Source organism: Cyprinodon tularosa, unplaced genomic scaffold (genome assembly GCF_016077235.1).
Source record: "Cyprinodon tularosa strain WSP-4 unplaced genomic scaffold, ASM1607723v1 ctg71, whole genome shotgun sequence".
Taxonomy (NCBI): Eukaryota; Metazoa; Chordata; class Actinopteri; order Cyprinodontiformes; family Cyprinodontidae; genus Cyprinodon; species Cyprinodon tularosa.
The window spans coordinates 4,074,087-4,093,971 of NW_024039463.1; the positions used below are offsets into that span (position 1 = coordinate 4,074,087).

Below are 19,885 nucleotides of genomic sequence, written 5' to 3' on the forward strand. Positions count from 1 at the left end.
ATCCTGGTACACTGTGTCCTCGTGTGATAAAATCAGAAAGTCTGCACTCTCCTTGCGAGTTTTTGAAAAAAAACCTTGACATGGTGCATTTGTATGGCATGTGGCAAATCATGTTAAGCAGCAGCTATGCAGATCTGTACTGCTCTTATTCAAAGTCTGAGGCAAATGCAGGGTGTTTTGTGTAGTCATAAGATAAAAAAGGTCAATTTCCTTTTTTCTGAAAGCTCTAAATAAAAAGAAGTAAGGTCTAAATCTCCTGTCTCAACTAATGTGAGATAGACAGGATGATCCTACATTCTGTCCACAGAGACTCACCCTATATCTGTTGGGTCCCAACTGGCTGAACCCCGAACAGTCAGGCCACTGTGTCAATGTTTCAGGTGGATTGCTGCTCCTAGTTTCCCCTGACTCAGCAAAGAGCATCTAATGCTGCGTTCACACCGGGGGCAGCAAAAGCAGCAAAATCGCGTCTGCTGCTTCCTTTTTACTGCTTGTACCAGTTAGTTCTGACGCGCGGCTGAAGCAGCTTTGCTGCTCTGCCTGCGCGGTCCAAAAGTGGCTCTGACGCGTGTTGGGCGGAGCTTCACTATCCTTTCTCTGCCTTGCAGCTATATTTGCTGTGATCAGTGGGAATAAAGTAGTTTTAATATGTTTTTAAGTGAGAAAATACACCTGAAAACTTCATCAGTGCAGTCAGTTCATCCAGATTACGATCCTGCCTCCCAATATTATTTCTGTCGGAGCCGCTCAGACCCCCACATACCGGCGGTGCGCCGACAGAAGGAATCCATTCATCAGCAGCCTCTGGCGGGTCGCCTCCTCGCGGTTTACCGCGGCGGCTGGTAGGTGTTTTTCATCTAAATAATCCGATCTGCAGGCACCACAATAATAAAAGCGAACATATTCTGTCGGCAGATGTATATATTTTAAGTTAATTATGCGTTAATAAACTGTTTAAGAGGAGTAATCAGAGCGGTCTGTGTCATCAGCGCTGTGTCTCTCTCCCAGCCAGCTCCCAGATCAGCTTCTCTGATTGGTTGACGCGGCGCGTCGAGCAGCAAAAATTAAATTTTTCCATCTCGAGCAGCAACGCGTTTGCGGCGCGTCACGCGCGTCAGATGCCAAAACGCGCCCGACGCGCTGCTTCAGCTGCTCAGACGCGCTGCGCTTGCTGCTCGAAACGCGCCGCGGGACCTTTTGCTGCGCCTTGACGCGCGTCAACCATTGACTTTGCATGTAAACTCGCTGCTTCTGTCGCGCCAGCTGCCCCCGGTGTGAACGCAGCATATGCTGCGTTCACACCGGGGGCAGCAAAAGCAGCAAAATCGCGTCTGCTGCTTCATTTTTGCTGCTTGTACCAGTGAATTCTGACGCGCGGCTGAAGCAGCTTTGCTGCTCTCGCTGCGCGGTCCAAAAGTGGCTCTGACGCGCGTTGGGCGGAGCTTCACTATCCTTTCTCTGCCTTGCAGCTATATTTGCTGTGATCAGTGGGAATAAAGTAGTTTTAATATGTTTTTAAGTGAGAAAATACACCTGAAAACTTCATCAGTGGAGTCAGTTCATCCAGATTACAATCCTGCCTCCCACTGTTATTTCTGTCGGAGCCACTCAGACCCCCACATACCGGCGGTGCGCCGACAGAAGGAATCCATTAATCAGCAGCCTCTGGTCGGGTCGCCTCCTCGCGGTTTACCGCGGTGGCTGGTAGGTGTTTTTCATCTAAATAATCCGATCTGCAGGCACCAGAATAATAAAAGCGAACATATTCTGCCGGCAGATGTATATATTTTAAATTAATTATGCTTTAATAAACTGTTTAAGAGAAGTGATCAGAGCAGTCTGTGTCATCAGCGCTGTGTCTCTCTCCCAGCCAGCTCCCAGATCAGCTTCTCTGATTGGTTGACGCGGCGCGTCGAGCAGCAAAAATTCAATTTTTCCATCTCGAGCAGCAACGCGTTTGCGGCGCGTCACGCGCGTCAGATGCCAAAACGCGCCCGACGCGCTGCTTCAGCTGCTCAGACGCGCTGCGCTTGCTGCTCGAAACGCGCCGCGGGACCTTTTGCTGCGCCTTGACGCGCGTCAACCATTGACTTTGCATGTAAACTCGCTGCTTCTGTCGCGCCAGCTGCCCCCGGTGTGAACGCAGAGGGATTCTGGGCTGTTGTGTTTAGGCGACAGAGCAAAGGGCGTGAATACTTTAACGGTGAGGGGAACAGAAAGTGGATGTGTGTTTCTGGCCCAACCCACTGATGCTCACCTGCTGTGTTATGTTAAGTAGACCCTTAGTAAATGCGGTTGAAAGCCTTATCCGGTTGTTTGTGCTCCTGCGGTCAGGCAGCCTGTGAGGGGAAACCCTCCAGCTATTTCAAGCTCTTGTCCCAACATGAAAACACTCCAAAGTTTTTTTTGGCGTCTCATCGATATACTTCTAACACCCGACTGATTGAATCGAATGGCAAGAGGACCACCTACAGGAGAGCGCGGTGTAACCATTCACTTCTGGTCAGCGGGGCTCAGATCTAGATCTATCAATGAACACACTGTTTCACTCCGCTATGCAGTTTGTGACACCAACACAGGGCCCCTTATTAAAACAAGAGCTTCGCAAAAAAATATATCCTTGAACTATTAGATTAAAACCACAAACTTCGGTGTTTGGATTTTATTTGACACAAGGTCTTGCATAATCTTGAAGAGAAAGTGGATTATTTTTTTCTCTTTTGCTTTTTGAATACAGATCTTAAAAATGTGCCTTATTTTGGTATTGAATCCCAATATTTAAATAATGCTGAAGCAACAGTGGGATTACACCTGCAAGTATTTGGATCACCTGCTCTCCTAATCTTTCGTGGAGCGTTATTTTCCTTTAGATAAAATCACACAAGTTACGATGGAGAACCATTAGTTTGTCTCTTTCCACAAAAGCTCAGTTGGTTTTAGAACAATAAATTCAAAATGTTAAGGGTTGTTGTTCTCTGTCATAGTCAGATTCATTTTGTAGTCTTTAAAGCTTTTTTTATGCTTGATGCATCCATGAGATCCTAAACCGGCAGTGCAGCCAATTTACATAGTATTAGCATCTACGTCACACTGCAAGGCTTCTTTATTGGACGAATTTTCCTCTAAGCAGACAGTGTTGCATGCAAAAACATGGTGGATGAGCAAAAAACATCTAGAAAGACTATGATTTGGCCCTTAATGATCACCTTGATCAGCAGATAGCAGGAAAAAAGTTTAACTTTTTTGGATGACAGAAGACAACTGGGTTTCCTACTTCTACTTGTATTGTGGAGCTGTAAGCTGGCAGTCAGTACCTATAGGGCTCCTTTGAGTCTATCAAAATTTAAGGTACATTATTAGCCATTCAAAATTTTCCTACTTTCATAGATGGGCCCTTGGCTGGTCCGTGGCTGTCCTTGGCTGTCCTTGGCTGGTCCTTGGCTGGTCCTTGGTTGGTCCTTGGCTGGTCTTTGGCTGCTCCTTGGTTGGTCCTTGGTTGGTCCATGGCTGGTCCTTGGCTAGTCCTTGGTTGGTCCTTGGCTAGTCCTTGGCTGGTCCTTGGCTGGTCTTTGGTTGGTCCTTGGCTGATCCTTGGTTGGTCCTTGGCTGATCCTTGGTTGGTCCTTGGCTGGTCCTTGGCTGGTCCTTGGCAGATCCTTGGTTGGTCCTTGGCTGCTCCTTGGTTGGTCCTTGGCTAGTCCTTGGCTGGTCCTTGGCTGATCCTTGGCTAGTCCTTGGCTGGTCCTTGGTTGGTCCTTGGCTGGTCCTTGGTTGGTCCTTGGTTGATCCTTGGTTGGTCCTTGGCTGATCCTTGGTTGGTCCTTGGCTGGTCCTTTGTTGGTCCTTTGTTGGTCCTTGGCTGATCCTTGGCTGGTCCTTGGTTGGTCCTTGGCTGGTCCTTGGTTGGTCCTTTGTAGAACCTTGGTTGGTCCTTGGCTGCTCCTTGGCTGGTCCTTGGCTGGTCCTTGGTTGGTCCTTGGTTGTTCCTTGGTTGGTCCTTGGCTGATCCTTGGTTGGTCCTTGGCTGATCCAGCTGATCCTTGGCTGCTCCTTGGTTGGTCCTTGGCTGGTCCTTGGCTAGTCCTTGGCTGGTCCTTGGCTAGTCCTTGGTTGGTCCTTGGCTAGTCCTTGGCTGGTGCATGGTTGGTGCTTGGCTGATGCTTTGTTGGTTCTTGGCTGGTTCCTTGGTTGGTCCTTACTTGGTTGGTCCTTGGTTGGTCCTTGGCTGATTCTTGGCAGATCCTTGCTTGGTCCTTGGCTGGTTCTTTGTTAGTCCTTGGCTGATCCTTGGCTAGTCCATCGCTGGTCCTTGGCTGGTCTTTGGTTGGTCCTTGGCTGGTCCTTGGCTGGTCCTTGGTTGGTGCTTGGCTGATCCTTGGGTGTTCCTTGGCTGATCCTTGGTTGGTCCTTGGCTAGTCCATGGCTGGTCCTTTGTTGGTCCTTGGCTGATCCTTGGCTGATCCTTGGCTGGTCCTTGGTTGGTCCTTGGTTGGTTCTTGGCTGATCCTTGGTTGGTCCTTGGTTGGTCCTTGGCTGGTCCTTGGTTGGTCCTTGGCTGGTCCTTGGCTGGTCCTTGGCTGGTCCTTGGTTGGTCCTTGGTTGTTCCTTGGTTGTTCCTTGGTTGTTCCTTGGCTGGTCCTTGGCTGGTCCTTGGTTGGTCCTTGGTTGGTCCTTGGTTGGTCCTTGGCTTGTCCTTGACTGGTCCTTGGCTGGTCCCCCTTCAATTCCTTTTTAAACATCCATCTTTGTACTAAAATATTCTTTCTGTCAATAAGATAAGATCGAAAGAGAAGCGTCATCTCCTGGTCAGACCCTGTAATTCAGAGAAAGGTTGATATCACAGTAAAAAAAAGAATAAGCAAGAGGGGGTTACTCCAGGGGCTGAAGTTGGTGGGAATTTTGCTGGGACTGGGAAGGGCCATTTTGAATGGCTGTTACTGTACAATGGGGTGAAACCACACTTAAGGTTTTTTTGACCTGATTCATTGAATTGTATTTCAGTATTTCTCCGCTCTATAGTAAAGAGGACTGAATATTTTTATCAATTCAGTTTAGATTTAAGATGTAAAACATTTCCAGTTCGGTACTTAATTTTGTTGGTCTGTCGTACAAAAAAGTTTTATAACTTTTACACATAGACATAGATTTTTGTGATTTTATAAATTGTGAGTCACTTTTTAAAACACTGATAAAATGTCATGTCCCTTATTCTGCAGTTGGAATCAGAGGGGGTTTATTCCCCACATTGCAGTTTATTTTGGTGATTTAGAGGTTCAAATCTGCAGCTGTGCAGAGCACTAACTCTGGAATTTGAATGTGTTATTCTTCCCATTTGTACAAACTGTTCTTGAATCTCAGTGTAGGAGATTCACATACTAAAAGTTGCAAGTCACATCATGTAATATAGGCACACTGTCTTTTAAAGGGAGTTTTAAATAATGCAGGAGGTTTGGTGTCTTAAAGATTCTCTCTTTACAAACCAGAAGAATACGTTTTATCTCCATGACGATTTGCCAAATGTCAGCTGAGGGAAGTTAATCTCCAGCAGTTATTTCTTTGCAGGTTACACCCATGTTTGCTTGTCCTCCCCTTGTCTCTGTCATTCCTGAATCAAGTTTGCAAAGCCAGGTCAGTAAGGTACCACCTACTGTATGATGGTGACTGCAATGTCAGAGAGGGCTATGATGTCATCCCCACGCACACACTTTGCAAAACTGTCATTGGAGGATAATAAAAACATTGCTGCCATAAGGGGGTAGTAAATTACAAAAAGCAAAAACATTACAGTACACTTCTGTCAACCTGAGTTCAGTTGGCAAAGGGCATATTCTGAATTTGGACCAGGATCAGGCTGTAGGAGATGAGTGTTCTCCTCACACACACACTTCACTCTGAAACAAAGAAAAGGGGAGGAAGGGAGCATTGTGGGAGTGGGGACACCACCTCACAGCCCTCAGCTTGGTGGCTGCAGAACCCGAGTGGGAACTAAGGGTGGAGCTAGTTCCCTGTTTTCTCCTTGGCTTCATTTTAATTCAGACAGAACTTTATGGGCAGAGCTGTTCTTGGAAGGACTCCTTTCAGAGGAATCCCCTTTCCTTCAGTGGCATGCCAGCATCCTATTACTGTTAGTAATGCATTGTTATTGGGAGTTACTGCAAAGTGCATTGCGTGCCACAGGGACAGCAGATTTAACACAACAGGAGAGATTTCTAAACAAACCTTATTAGTCATCCATTCACCTATTGTTGCTCTTGTAAGGGTTTGACTAGACTTAAGCTGTCATTTCAGCTTTAAATTCAGTGTCTTAATTTTTCCACATTGTATCACTTTACAACCACAAAGTTCAATGGTTAATACTGGGATTTAATGTGATTGACTGAGACAATGTTTTATGCCACTGTGAAACGGAAGGTAAATGAGGCATGGTTTCCAAAGAAAATGAGCAAATTTTTGGTCTGTACTTGTATAAAACCCCTTTGTTTCGGATACCACAAAATAAAACCCATACAACATGCAGCCATAACTCTAATGGAGTGTTGTATATGAGAGCATTTTAATGGTTTAGGACCCAAATGCTGGAAAGCAGATTTATTTCATTGAATCAGAATAATTCTGGGCTGTTTTGAAGAAGAAGAAGAAGAAGAAGAAAGAATAAAAAAAAAAGATATCTTTAGCTTTTAACTCGGGTGGACATACCTTAAAATACTTTAAGTTAAAGTTGCACTAAAATGTGTTATTGGATAGGTTTCAACAAATAATTGCCTTTACAACAGACTCACAAATTAGCAATAATTTAATGCTATTTAAATATATAAAATGCAACTTTCAAATCGCAGAGACATTCGATTTTGGTCACTTTACATTTAACAGGATTAATACACTAATACACTACATTTCCTATAAATCTATCTGTCTATCCATCTATCTGTATTTCACAGCATTGTTTTGAGAGAACACATGAAGCAACAGTACAGTAGCTCTGTAACTATGCAGAAAAATCTACTAAAAGCAGAGTTTGGCCTGAATTGTCCATTTGGGCACAGTAGAGATAACTGTTCCTGGTCCTATCACCCTCCATGAAGCCTGCAGAGCACAGCAGCCTGCTGGCAGCCGAAGAATTGATGAAGCCAGGAGGTGACTGTGTCTTCCATCTGGGTTTGACAGGGAAGGCTGGATTGTCCTCAGGCCCAACAGCCTGTCTTGCTTTACAGTCATGCAGACAACAGCCCCCACACTAGGTAGCCTGATGAGAGATGTCCTGTGGGCCAGCTAGTTCATCTTGCACTGTTTTTTCACCCACACATTCAGAGGGAAAATATGTATATAAAGATTGTAAAACCCTGCATTGCATAAAGACACATCCCCCCCCTAAGAGCAACTCTGGATCTGGGTCAGTTTTGTTTTCAGTACTGTGATTGGTGCTTATAACCCACATGCTGCAAGTCAGTAGTGTAGCGAATCAGATGAAGTTAGTATTTTTTATTTTTTTTTGAGCAATTTTGTCATTTTTTTTATATCCAGGATGAAAAAAAGCAACAAAATTCTACACATTTTAACCTTTATAACTGCTTCTGATCCTAATCTGTCACTAAACAAATTAAAGGCAAGCTTTACTGTAAATCTATGAAGCGGAAGTTAAACAACAACAGAAAGTACAAAACTGAAGAAATATCATAAACCCACCGGAACATAAAACACTCTCTATAGTTCACAGGTTTAGGCAGGAATAAACTCCAAATCAACAAGTGTAACTCGGTTAATAAAAAAAAATCTCTAATTGTTTGAGCTCTATTGTCCTGCTTCTCCGTTAAAATGTGCACCTGTGGGTTTCCGTAGTGTTCAGCTGGTCTATTTTTGTCAACTTTGCTCTAAAGCTTCACAGAAGTATTGCATAACCTGGTCATTATTTCATTTAGGTTTATGGGATTTCTGTTTAGTCTATAAAAATCTTAAAAACAATGGAATTAGATTTATGTACTATGTTTTAATGTGTTTTTAGTCTTCTGGAATTTAAGGATGTATCTTTTTTTGTTCATAGGTTAAATAGATATATTTCCATCCGTCCATCTGGCCAGTCTAAATATCTGCTTCACATTTATAGTGAACTTTTGCATTAAATTTTCAAAACTGGGTTAAAATCCAATTGAGTTGAAGTTGAAATTAGTATCTAAAGAATGAGGAAATGGGAAATACTACAGAATTCGACGTGAAAAAAGAGCAGAAACTCTGGATTTAGCTGTTCATAAATGGCTTGAATTCATCAAGGCTTGAATTCCAGCCAGTAGATTTTCTATATACTTGAGGTGTTTTTCAGATTTAGGCCTAAAAATGTAAAAATACTGTACTTTTGTGCCGCATTTCCATGTGAGAAACAGCATCATGCAGCCTTGCCTCTGTAGATTAAGGTAGATCCGACTAATGAGGCTTTTATGTCCCTTTTCCAGCTGTTATCCCTCTGACAGACTCCGAGCACAAGCTGCTGGCGCTTCATTTTGCCGTAGATCCTGGCACGGACTGGGAGTGGGGAAGAGATGACAACGATAACACCAAACTAGCCAAGTAGGTCCTAAACATGTGATATTTCTCAGTAGTGCACACAGACACTCTCACTGTTAATGCAGTCCCAGTTATGATCAGTCTGTCAGTGCAGCCATCAACTCTGCACATGCTGGGTGGTGGAATTTAACAGGGATTATGGACTCTTGCTTTAGGTTGTTTAAAATATATATCGATAAGAGCAAAGGATCTGAGCCAAGAACCCCATTTAAGAGGTGTCCTCAGAAAGCATAAAAAAGATGCTAAATTAACCTTTTATCCTCGTCTCCATGGATTTTCACCAGTGCAATGCAGATTTTATTCATATAGCTCAACATATTTGTTCTTTTAGTTCCTCACGATTTACGATAATAGAGTTATATGGAGTTTTGTCACATGTGAATGTGTTTTCTTCTTTTAAAACATGTTTATGTATATTCCTCTGCAGTCTGATCTTGTCTCTGGAGGCCAAACTCAACCTGCTGCACAACTACATGAATGTAACATGGATCCGAATCCCCTCTGAAACAAGGGTAAGGGTTTGGGCTTTTTTGTTGTCCATTTCTCACATGTGTGCCATGTTTGTCATGGTTAAATTAGCTTTTGAGAGACACCCTTCTTCCAGATGTTTCTTAAACCCCTAGAGTCCTATTGATCATTTTTAGTTGGTGTCAGACTGTGGTGATCTCTCACATTTGAGGGTATGAGAAATAAAAAACAGAAAATTAGTTCAATTGCAAACTATGTTTTAGATGTCTGCATTAGGTCTTTACTGTTCTTTTTGCACGGCCTTGCAATGATTTAAAAACTTGAAGGCTTTTATTAGGGTCCTATTTAAAAGTCCTTTGTAAAGTTGAATCAAGCTTGATATTATTGTAGCCTGTAAAAAAAAAAAGCTAATTATGTGCCGTAAACAATATTTTATAGTTGAGCCAGTTTCACAGTTTTATTGAAACTGTGACAAATCGGAAGTGCCTAGGATCATTTTGGCACAGTCAGGTTTTATTTGCTGAGATACTTTCCTTTTTTAAAACTGAGTAGCCTTTGGGTCAAAGGTCAAACTTTAGATCGTGCACAAAGAAAAGGTTTAGAATATTTTTACTTTTAATCTGTCTGCATAATATGGTCCCATGGGCTGTACACTAAAAGAACTAACTTCTGAAAATACATTTAATGGCAAATTAAACAGTGGGGAAACCAATAAAAGCTTTGTCTCTCCATTTTACCCAAAAAAGAAGACAGCAAGTACTATTTTAGCAGATGGTTGCAATAACCATTCTTAACCAAATGAAATGATTAGATTAGAGAAGTACCAATCTAATACCAGGATCAGATATCTGCACTGATATGGACTAATTTGCTTGATTGAATATTGTATGACTGAAGCCAATCCAGCATTCTGAGCCATTCATTTCTTTAGTCATTAATATTAAACACATTATTACAGTTGCAGCGATCTAGTTACTTCAATTCTACGTTTGGATTAGTATCGCCAGTAGGCACAGCCCAAATATTGGTATCAGACTGAAAGAGAAAAACTATCAATGCATCTGCAATGCAATGTTTTTTTTCTCTTTTTAGTTGTGTCTACAAATTGTTGACATTATAGATTAAGAATGTATTTCTTTCCATATGTGGAGAGCCAGATATTTTGACCTTATCTAAAATATATCCTCAACTATGCATTGTCAATATACAATTCATTCTGTATGTTTTAATTGTATGAAGAGTATTTTCTCTGATACTCCCTAAATAAAATCCAGTGTGAACAGACACTTTTAAATCACTTAATTGATCAAATAAACCTGTGCGTAAGCTTAGCATGAATCCAGCTGACCCGTAAAGGTTTGTTGGCACAGTAGAAAACAAAAAGCATTAGGGAGAACATGAAACAGGACAAACAAGTTTTCAGTAAGGTTGTGGAAATATTTGAAGCACATATCACTCCCGTAGACTGCCCCAGGTCCCTGAGCAAGACCCTTAACCCCATACTGCTCCCCGGGCGCAGCACAATGGAAGCCCACCGCTCTCCAAGGGGGTGGGTTAAAATGCAGAGGTGGATTTCTCTAGTGTGAGATCAATAAAGTTCAATTATAATGTTAAATACAGGGGAGTCGTAAAATAAAGCTTGGTATAGTGAATACAGTGGCACCACAAAACCTTTATTACAACAATTGTAAAAAAAAAAAAATAAAAAAAAAAAAAGAAAACGTTATATCCTTTTCTTTCCATTTGAATGTGTTTGGCTGCATTACATAAAATAGGGTGATATGAGTATCCCTTATTGAGAATCTGTAGTTTCCTTTTCTAAAAGTTTTTTTTTTACGTCTTTTTTGCAGGCTCCCCTGGCTCAGCCAGAGTCTCCAACAGCCTCTGCAGGTGAGGATGTCCAGTCTCTGGCTGAGTCCATGGAATCAGACCGCGAGTCTGTCGGCAGCAATTCCAACATAAACACGGGCAAGTCCAGCAAAGAAAAGGACAAAGACAAGCAGCGCAAGGACAAGGATAAAAGTCGAACTGATTCTGTTGCTAACAGATTAGGAAGCTTTAGCAAAACACTCGGTATCAAACTGAAGAAGAACATGGGAGGTTTGGGAGGACTTGTGCATGGAAAAATGAACAAGTCAAACTCTGGCTCAGGTCGTACTGGAGAAAATGGAGGAGAAAAGTCAAAGAAGAAGGAGTCAAAGACAACCAAAGGAGGCAAGGAAGATTCAGGCCATTCAACCAGCTCCACTTCCTCCGAAAAAGCCACAAGTCCATCGCCTACAGAGGGAGACAGGCCATCCAGCTCCTCCCCAACAGAAAGACAGGACAGCACTGGGCGAAGCTCAGGGGACAAATCCTTGGAAAACTGGAAATACAGCACAGATGTCAAGCTCAGCCTTAACATCCTGCGGGCTGCCATGCAGGGGGAGCGCAAATTCATATTTGCGGGGCTACTGCTGACCAGCCATAGACACCAGTTCCATGAGGAGATGATCAGTTACTATCTGACAAATGCAGAGGAGCGCTTTAGCCAGGAGCAGGAGCAGAAGAGGAAGGAGGCCGAGAAGAAGCCTCCCGTCACCACTGAGGTATCAATAAAGAAGATGGAGCATGAGAGCGTCTTCCAGAGGGAGAGGTCCGATAGCTCTCCTCCGGAGAGCTGCTCTCCCATCCTGCCCCACCACACCTACAACAACCCACCGCCCCTGTTGAGTCTCAAGATGCAGGGCAGAAACAGTCCCGTACCTTCAGCAAACCTCTCTTCTGTCCAGGTCCCTCCTCTAACCCCTCCCCCAAGCTCACATCACGTCTCCCATCCAACCCCTGTCCCAGCCCCTGCGCCTTACTCCTCGCCCAGCATCGGTGCTAAAAGAACCGGACCCATCCCTGTGTCCGCCCACTACAGCCATACGCCACCCATCCACAGGCACAGCGTGATTCATTTACAAGATGTCAACATGCAATCCTCCATCTTCCAAAACGAGCCCTTCAAGCCAGTGGTGGGCACCTTAAAGACATGCGCCACCTACCCCCAGCAGAACCGCACGCTCTCCTCCCAGAGCTACAGCCCTGCACGCCTGTCAGGGGTCCGCACAGTCAACACCATGGAGACCCTTTCCTACAATATGCCCGGCGAACACAAGTCCCACACATACACCAATGGATTCAACGCGGGAGACATTCAGGACTGCCTCGAGTTCGCCGACGAGGACAGTATGCCTCACAGCTGGCTCGGCCCAGAAAAAAACAAAGGGCGAAGCTCCGGGAGCCCTTTGTACTGCTTTCAGCAGCGCCGCTGCAAGAGAGAGAACTGCTCTTTCTACGGGAGGCCAGAGACGGACAACTACTGTTCCTACTGCTACAGGGAGGAGCTGAAGCGCAGGGAGAGGGAGGTCAAAGGCCATAGGCCTGCATAGCCATCACTGCTAAGTTCACCATTAATGCGGCCGCAGGAGACCTGAGGGAACAACACCATCTGCACTCTGCATTTAAAAAAGAAACACGATCGTGAACGTTCTCTGAGTAAATTGAGTGATGCTCGCGCTTTCCTGTCCCCGCTTCCTTGTTACCCCACAACGAGGGAAGCAGAACTTGATACAGTGAGCAGCTTTGGCCAGATTTTAGGTTCTTTTTTCTTTCTTTTTTTTTTTTTTTTAGTTCTTTTTACTTCTGTCCCATCAAATTAGTCTTTTACTTGTTTTAGAGTAAAAGTTTATCTCTGTGATGTAAATTTATGTGCAGGAAAGCTCTTTATTTTTCAAAGTGCAAAAGGATTTGCATCTCATCAGGAAGGGACATTTTAGCTCTTTTAATCAGTTGAATGCAATACCTCTGCCTGGTTCTCCGTGGGATATTTGTAGTTGTTTTGCAATCAAAAGAAGTTTAACGGGGGGGTTAATATTAGACTTTAAAGCAATAAATTGGTAATTCTTTGCTACACTCTCCCGGTTTTGTCTATGCACCAATAATATGGATACTGTAGGTTAACTGTGTCTTGTGTGACCCGTAAAAGAACGTCACAGTGTACTTTTTGTAAACGAATTTGAAATACAGAAATTAAACATGTGTACGAGTTTTAGACTGTACTGTTGGATTAGGATGACATGTTAGTCTCTCATTTGTTGTGTGTACTTTTGCTTTTTTCATGTTGAAGGGGTTTCTGTGTCAGAATTGGAATCATAATATTTTGTAATACCATATTTCACATTTATGCACGTATCCTAAAATCTACAAGCACTGCCAAGCTGGCTTCTTTACAAAGGAAAACCCAACTAATATTTACAGTCCAAATTTTCAACTTGTTCTGTGCCAAACACTTTACAACTGCTTCTCAAATATGCAGTGACTGTGGTGTTTCTCTTAGTTGCCTGTTGACAGATCTGCTCTATAAATGTGTTTAGATGAGACAAACTCTGAGTCGTGACAGTCGGCGGATGTTTTTTTTGCTTTTTCTTTTTTGTCTGAAGCGTTATTGCCCCCACACGCCCGTTCCCACACAACACGATGTGCAATCATGCTAACAGCACTGCGGTACATGGTGACCTGCAGGTGAAACATTAAAGAACAAAAGAAAGAAGAAAAAAAAAGTCACCAGGTTAGTGTGAGGTTGTTCTTCTTCCGCATCCAGAGGCCGTTTAAAAAAAAGCACCTGCTGCTATGAGCACCTCAAGCCTTTGTGATCTTCAGTGCTTTAACCAATCAGTGGGATTTTTAAGAGAGATTAGAAAAAAATAATAATACTAAAGATAACCTGCAGCCTCTAAGTGCTTTCTGCTCATTTGACATGACTACTGTAAAGATGCAGTGTTTGTGTTGCTGTTTGTCCTGGTGATGCTTGGATAATGTGCCATGCTGTCCTTAACAAAGTGTGTCCTGGCCAAGGATGTCCACTGCTCCCTGGGTTTGCTTCTGTCTCTCTCCTGTACACACTGCAGTGTTGCTCCCCTGTTTTCTGTGACCAGTTCATGGACTCCCACCTTATTAGGACTGTAAGACATGATTTTGTATTCCTTTGAGAGTTTTACACTACTTTAAATTATTGATTTGCACATTAGGTACAAATGTAAATATGAAAAAAAAAATAGTTTATTGTTACAAACCTGCCGTGTCTGTGTATTATTTGGTTTCAAAATGGGGTGGAACTAGTTTAACACGTATTGCGAAATGTTTGGTGTTCTCCTCTTTCTTATTCAGGTAGAACATTGTGTTACTCGGTAACTCAAGTAATTATACCTGTTAAATGTTTCCACATTTCATTATGTTACAACAAAATATATATATATTTTTTTGTTGAGGTTGTATTTGATAAACCAACACAGGCTAATGTGAACTAAAAAAAAAAAACACTTTATAGATCAACCTTTAACTGGAATCACAGCTGCATTTTTTTATGACATTTTTTCAGTAACTTTCCACAACTTTAACTTTTTTGCCTGTTTTTCTTAGAAAATCGCTCCATGTTAGTTAGAAAAAAAGCATCTGCGAACATCTGTTTTTTAAATCTTCTCAAATACATTTATGTCTGAACTAAGATTAGGCAGTTCAGAAACATAAATATGCTTTGGATTTTTATCCCTCCATAAAACAAACCAGGCTTAAGCCGTTTGCATCCATCAACAGATGTCTTTCCCACATCATGGTGCATCCACCACCATATGTGACTATAGGACTTATATACAGATTGATGGAAAGAAGTTTTCCACCACACATTGGTTTTTTGCATTCAGTTAAAAAACATTTCATCCACATACCAGTGCTGCATCCTGCAGTTTTGAAAAATTGAATTCTCCCTCCTGAGCTGTGGACGTCTGCAGCTCCCCAACAGTCACAAGCTGCGATGAATGCTTCTCTAGCCTGCCCTGTCATTTTATCATTTCAGCTCATTTTAGCTTTTGTGATGTTTTATGGCTGTTGATAAGAAAAATGCAGGTGTTAACCTGATAAAAGAAGGTTCCTGCAAGAATTTCTACAAAGTGACTGAGATGGAGATCCTCTGGGTGCTTCTGGGAGGAGAGCATTCAGGCCTCAGAGGGGTAACTTTGCCTCCCTATTCCAGAGACACTTTATTGCCAAAAGGATCAACATCAAGAAAAAAAACCCACAAAACTAAACAGTTTTGTCCTCCTTTTGGTAAGATGTTTCCTCTCTCGTGTGTGATGATTAAAAATTTGTTTTTGTTTTCTGTAAATGGGCATGTTGGAACAAAATGGCTTGAAAAAAACCACAAACTGAGTCAAGGGGTATTCAGAGGAATTTGTTTATCATTGCAGCAGTATGGGGCTGAAGTTGATTACAGCTTCATTTAACCTTTTAATACAAGAAGCTGAGGCTTTAGTTTATAAACTGCTCCGTGAGACAAGCTTCATTGGTAAGTCCTTCAAAAAACATCAGTCACAATTTAAAGTTGCAAAACATTTAGAATACATATTTAATCGAATAGAGTGGTAAATATCAATATGTTGTTGCTGGTTGTTATAGTTCCTTGAGGACATGAGAAACTTTCATAAGGCAGTTAAATGGTTTAAGAACTTTTAAAAGATCAGTCCTTTATTCTACATTAACATTCTACAGAAAAAAATGCAATTAATTTAACAAAAAACATATTGATCATAATAAGTAATCCTTTTTTAAGCCCAGAGGGTTTTAGGAAGTTGAAGCATGTTTATTCCACAAAGGTTTTAGTGGGTAGAGTGCTAGGCAGAAATGTGATTTTGGTGACCAAATTGTGCCAAATGGATTTTTTCCCACTCATAAAAGTGAATCTGGTCAGACAAATATACTGATGTACAGAGATGGGAAGTAACGAAGTACAAATACTTCGTTACTGTACTCAAGTAGATTTTTCTGATATTTTTACTTTACTTTACTACTTATTTTTATGGCGACTTTTTACTTCTACTCCTTACATTTTTACACAAATATCTGTACTTTCTACTCCTTACATTTAAAAAAATTGGCTCGTTACTTTAGTTTTGAATCATTTCAGTGGAGTTACCGTTATTATTTTTCACGTCATCAATACCAAATTCAATCTAATTGGATGGGAATCTACGTTGCATTTGACGCACCACTACAAGATGAATCGACAGATTCGGCGGTATTCACTGGCGGCAAATCATTGCAGCTTGGTGGCGGTGGCGTTAGCATAGTAGCATGGACGACGAGATGATTGAAAATGAACACAACGGAGATCTAGTCCTATTGGCAGACATCCATTTAAAATGTAGGCAACGGCATGAAAAAAGTGGTTTCCACTTTTACTTTTATACTTTAAGTAAATTCACAAGCCTGTACTTTGTTACTTTTACTTGAGTAAAGAAGTTTAATCAGTACTTCCACTTTTACCAGAGTATTTTTTAACACAAGTATCTGTACTTTTACTCAAGTACGGAAAGTGAGTACTTTTGCCATCTCTGATTTTAAGGAAATACTTACCAAAGGTTCCCCTCATGCCAAGAAACAATTCATTAAAATTAGGTGATGATCCAGATCATGTTCGTTTCAGCTATAGGTGTCAGTCACAACATGGGGCAAAATAGCAATGTGACCAGATAAATGAACTTTAAAATCATGCAAAGTCAGAACAGATGAGCATATTAAAAAGGATAGAAAAGCTAAGTTGATTTATTGATTGATTGGTTTTATCAATCAATGACTTTAAGTTTTGGAGGTGGCTAGTTTCAGAGATACTAGGACACAAGAAACAAACAAAAAAATCCCATATCTCTGAATTAGTGAAGTAGCTCAGCTGAAAATTCTTTTAGTTGAGCTGTTAATGTTGACCATGAGTTGGATGATCACTGTTAGTGCTTACTGACCTGCTGCTTTGGACTCTGCATGCTAATAGCAATTGCTTATTTGTATTGCATCATTCAGACACATAAGAATTCAAAGTGACTAAATTCAAGCAAAGAGAAAAAATGTTTTGTCCTTTTTCTGCTTTTAAAGACTAAGGAGCAAATGGCATGTGTGCTTTAATCATATACAACCATCAAAAGTACAAATGAATAGTTTAAACTGCCTAATTTCACAACATCCCACGTGCCTTAGCTGCCACTTTTCATACTAAAGTCTGAGCTGCTCAGGAAGCTTTGATTTTCCTGGTGGGAATTCCAACTTTAGAGGGTGTTGCTGTAATTATAAGTGGGAGTTCGAAAATCTAACATCAAGGAAAAAGGGACCATCAATCTAGGATTAGGCAGTTCTTTAGACTCCATCTAACAGCTTGTCTTAGAGGGGCCATTCCCAAAGTACACGTATTTCTTCCTAAGATGTTCTCCAATTACTTTTTACTTTAAAAGGATAGGAAGTGGTGCACCTCTCATGATCCTCCTATTAGAAACTAAGAAAAGAACATGAAAAGCTTTCACAGTCAGACACAGTAAACACTAACTCATCAACTTAAAACTGCTAAATATTTGAGACACCTACTGACGTTTATGGTGTTTACTCTGCCTAATCATTCCTGTTGTGGTGTTTTCACAGAGGAAGATCATCAGCAGCTCCATTTTATATGTAATAATGTGGCATTACTCTAAAGTATGGTCCAATAAAAAATTCAGTTGATAAAACTGAATACATACAAACCACTATGGTCCTTTTTAATTTGGATTTTGGAGTTTTCGAAATCCCCTCATCTTTGTCAGTTTCGAACCAGCTGTTTGCCAGAATAGTCCAGACTACTTGATCGGGATTTGTACCTGATGAAATCAAGAATGTTATCCACAGCAGGTAAAAACATTAAGTGCTTATATTTCAAATCATCAAAAGTTATGAACTATCCATTTAAATCTTAACAGCTGCTTGTTATATTAACTGTTAATCCCACAAAGCTGCCTCAGGGCCCCTATATTAGGGCTGAAATAATTAATCAGATTAATTGATTATTGAGCTAATAGTCAACTAATTTAGCAATCAATTATTCTTTATTATACCAAAAAAAAAAAAAACAAACATTTTATGTAAAAAAATGAATTCTGTCAATATGCTCTACCCAAATCCTCAAACTGAAAAGTTATAGTTTCACCTGGTTTAATTCTGAAAAAAAATATTCTTTGAGAAACCCTTTCCTAATTCTTCTCTTTTTTTGACAAATTTTTGACAGATTAATCGATAATCAAAATAATCGTTAGTTGCAGCCCTATATTCTCAGCAATGGATCCTCTGCTCTTTTTTATGCAGCTGAATCCGACTTACTTTTCTCCTTCATGGATTCTTAATCCTCTGAATTTAAACGAGGAACCTTTGGTTACACTTTTAAGGAGCAAATCCTTGCTGCAGCTTTTTGCAGAGGCCTCTATGTCGTGCATTGCCAGTTTAAATCAATCTGTTTCTAACTAGAAATAAAACACTGTATTCGTTGCATCTATTTCCTCCCTCGTCTCATTAGAATTCCTTTGAAGCTTACACCTGAGCACAATTACTCATAAATGTCAATTCGTATGCTGATCACACCTCTCAATGATACCAAATAAATGAATGTTTGGAATTAATATCCTACCAATTTAATTATAAATTTTGTTTTTCATAACAATCTGTTTTCAGTAGTCCTTTTCACCATCAACAGGAGCTGCTCTACCTGGCAGCATTAACAGTTTGGTTTTCATCAGGGTTTCTCTGTTTGATGCCTCCGCTGCTGTGCATGGTATGCCAACCCCCTTCCCACCCACCCACCAACCTCCCATAGCTAAGCCTCCTTCTCAGCCTGTGCCAGCCTCCAATATCTGCACTCATCCTAACCACAATGCGAGATCTTAGCGCCTACCTGGCCGTGCGCTACTATGCAGAGTGGGTGGCATCACATGACCCTTCATCCTACCTTCTGAGTGTTGGCCTGGAAGATCGTGCAAATACAGAGGGCCCAGTGTGATTAAGACCACCGCTCTCTGTGGCTTCTGACCAGCTCTTTTCCTTCCCCCCCCCCCCTTCTAGTGGAGTAATTCCACTGATTCTCAAATCACAGTTGCCCACACACCTCAGTGGAGCAAAGACCCTTCCCAGCGAGCAGAGCCTCCCACGCTTTAGATGATTTGAGGACAACCAGCACCACCCAGCACTCTCTCATTTGTGTTTTGTTTTTCTAACTCGCTGTCCTGTAAATGAGACGAGAGATATAGTGTCTGGTTTTGAGAGCAAGTTTCAACTGCATGCAAAATCTCACGAGGGAACCATATGCTGATAATCCAAAGAAAAACCGTAACTATCGAGATAAATCAATCAAAGTGAAACCACACCTCCTCCACCCCCACATCCTGTCTGCAGGGTGATACTACAGAGTTGAGTTCCCACTGCTTGTATAAATGTCTATATCTTGTCCTGCATGTGCTGCATTATACGTCAGTTAAAAGAAGCAGCCTGATGTCTTGTGACATCAAAAGGGTTCAGATTGAGCAAAAATACCAGTAAAGCTCTGCTCCTTTGTTTGCCTGACCAGAACATAGAAAGATGCAGAATTCAAACTTTTTGGTGCAATCAATTTACCTTTCCTGAATATGTGGTCAAAATCAAAATGCAATGAACAGCTGTGAGGTTTTAGAATAATATAGTGCCTTGAAAGATTTAAAATACTCAATTGCCTTTCAACATTTTGTCACGTTACACCCACAGACCTAATTGTTGTTCTGACTGCACAAAACAGAGTAACAAATAATCATAAGGTGAAAGAAAAAAAAAAAAAAAAAATATATATATATATATATATATATATATATATATATATATATATATATATATATTTTTTTTTTTTTTTTTTACAAAAAAGCAAAAAAAAAAAAAAGTTGTTTCAGTAAAAGAAGGTTTTATTCCAATTCCAACGACAAATCTTTTGGATTGTCTCGACCACATATTGCATATTCAATAACTT

The 19,885-nt window shown here is 41.2% G+C and overlaps 1 protein-coding gene across 2 annotated transcripts in view; it reads left to right on the forward strand.

The window, feature by feature from the left end:
• The window catches only part of otud7a (OTU deubiquitinase 7A), a 55,723-nt gene extending 41,601 nt beyond the window's left edge, over positions 1 to 14,122 (forward strand). For both annotated transcript variants that reach the window (XM_038268932.1, XM_038268933.1), the window contains exons 11-13: positions 8,445 to 8,559; positions 8,984 to 9,068; positions 10,875 to 14,122. In XM_038268932.1, coding sequence (XP_038124860.1) covers positions 8,445 to 8,559; positions 8,984 to 9,068; positions 10,875 to 12,440 — 1,766 coding nt within the window. In that variant the 3' untranslated portion in view covers positions 12,441 to 14,122. The remainder of the gene's footprint in view (positions 1 to 8,444; positions 8,560 to 8,983; positions 9,069 to 10,874) is intronic.
• The last annotated feature ends 5,763 nt before the right edge of the window (positions 14,123 to 19,885 follow it).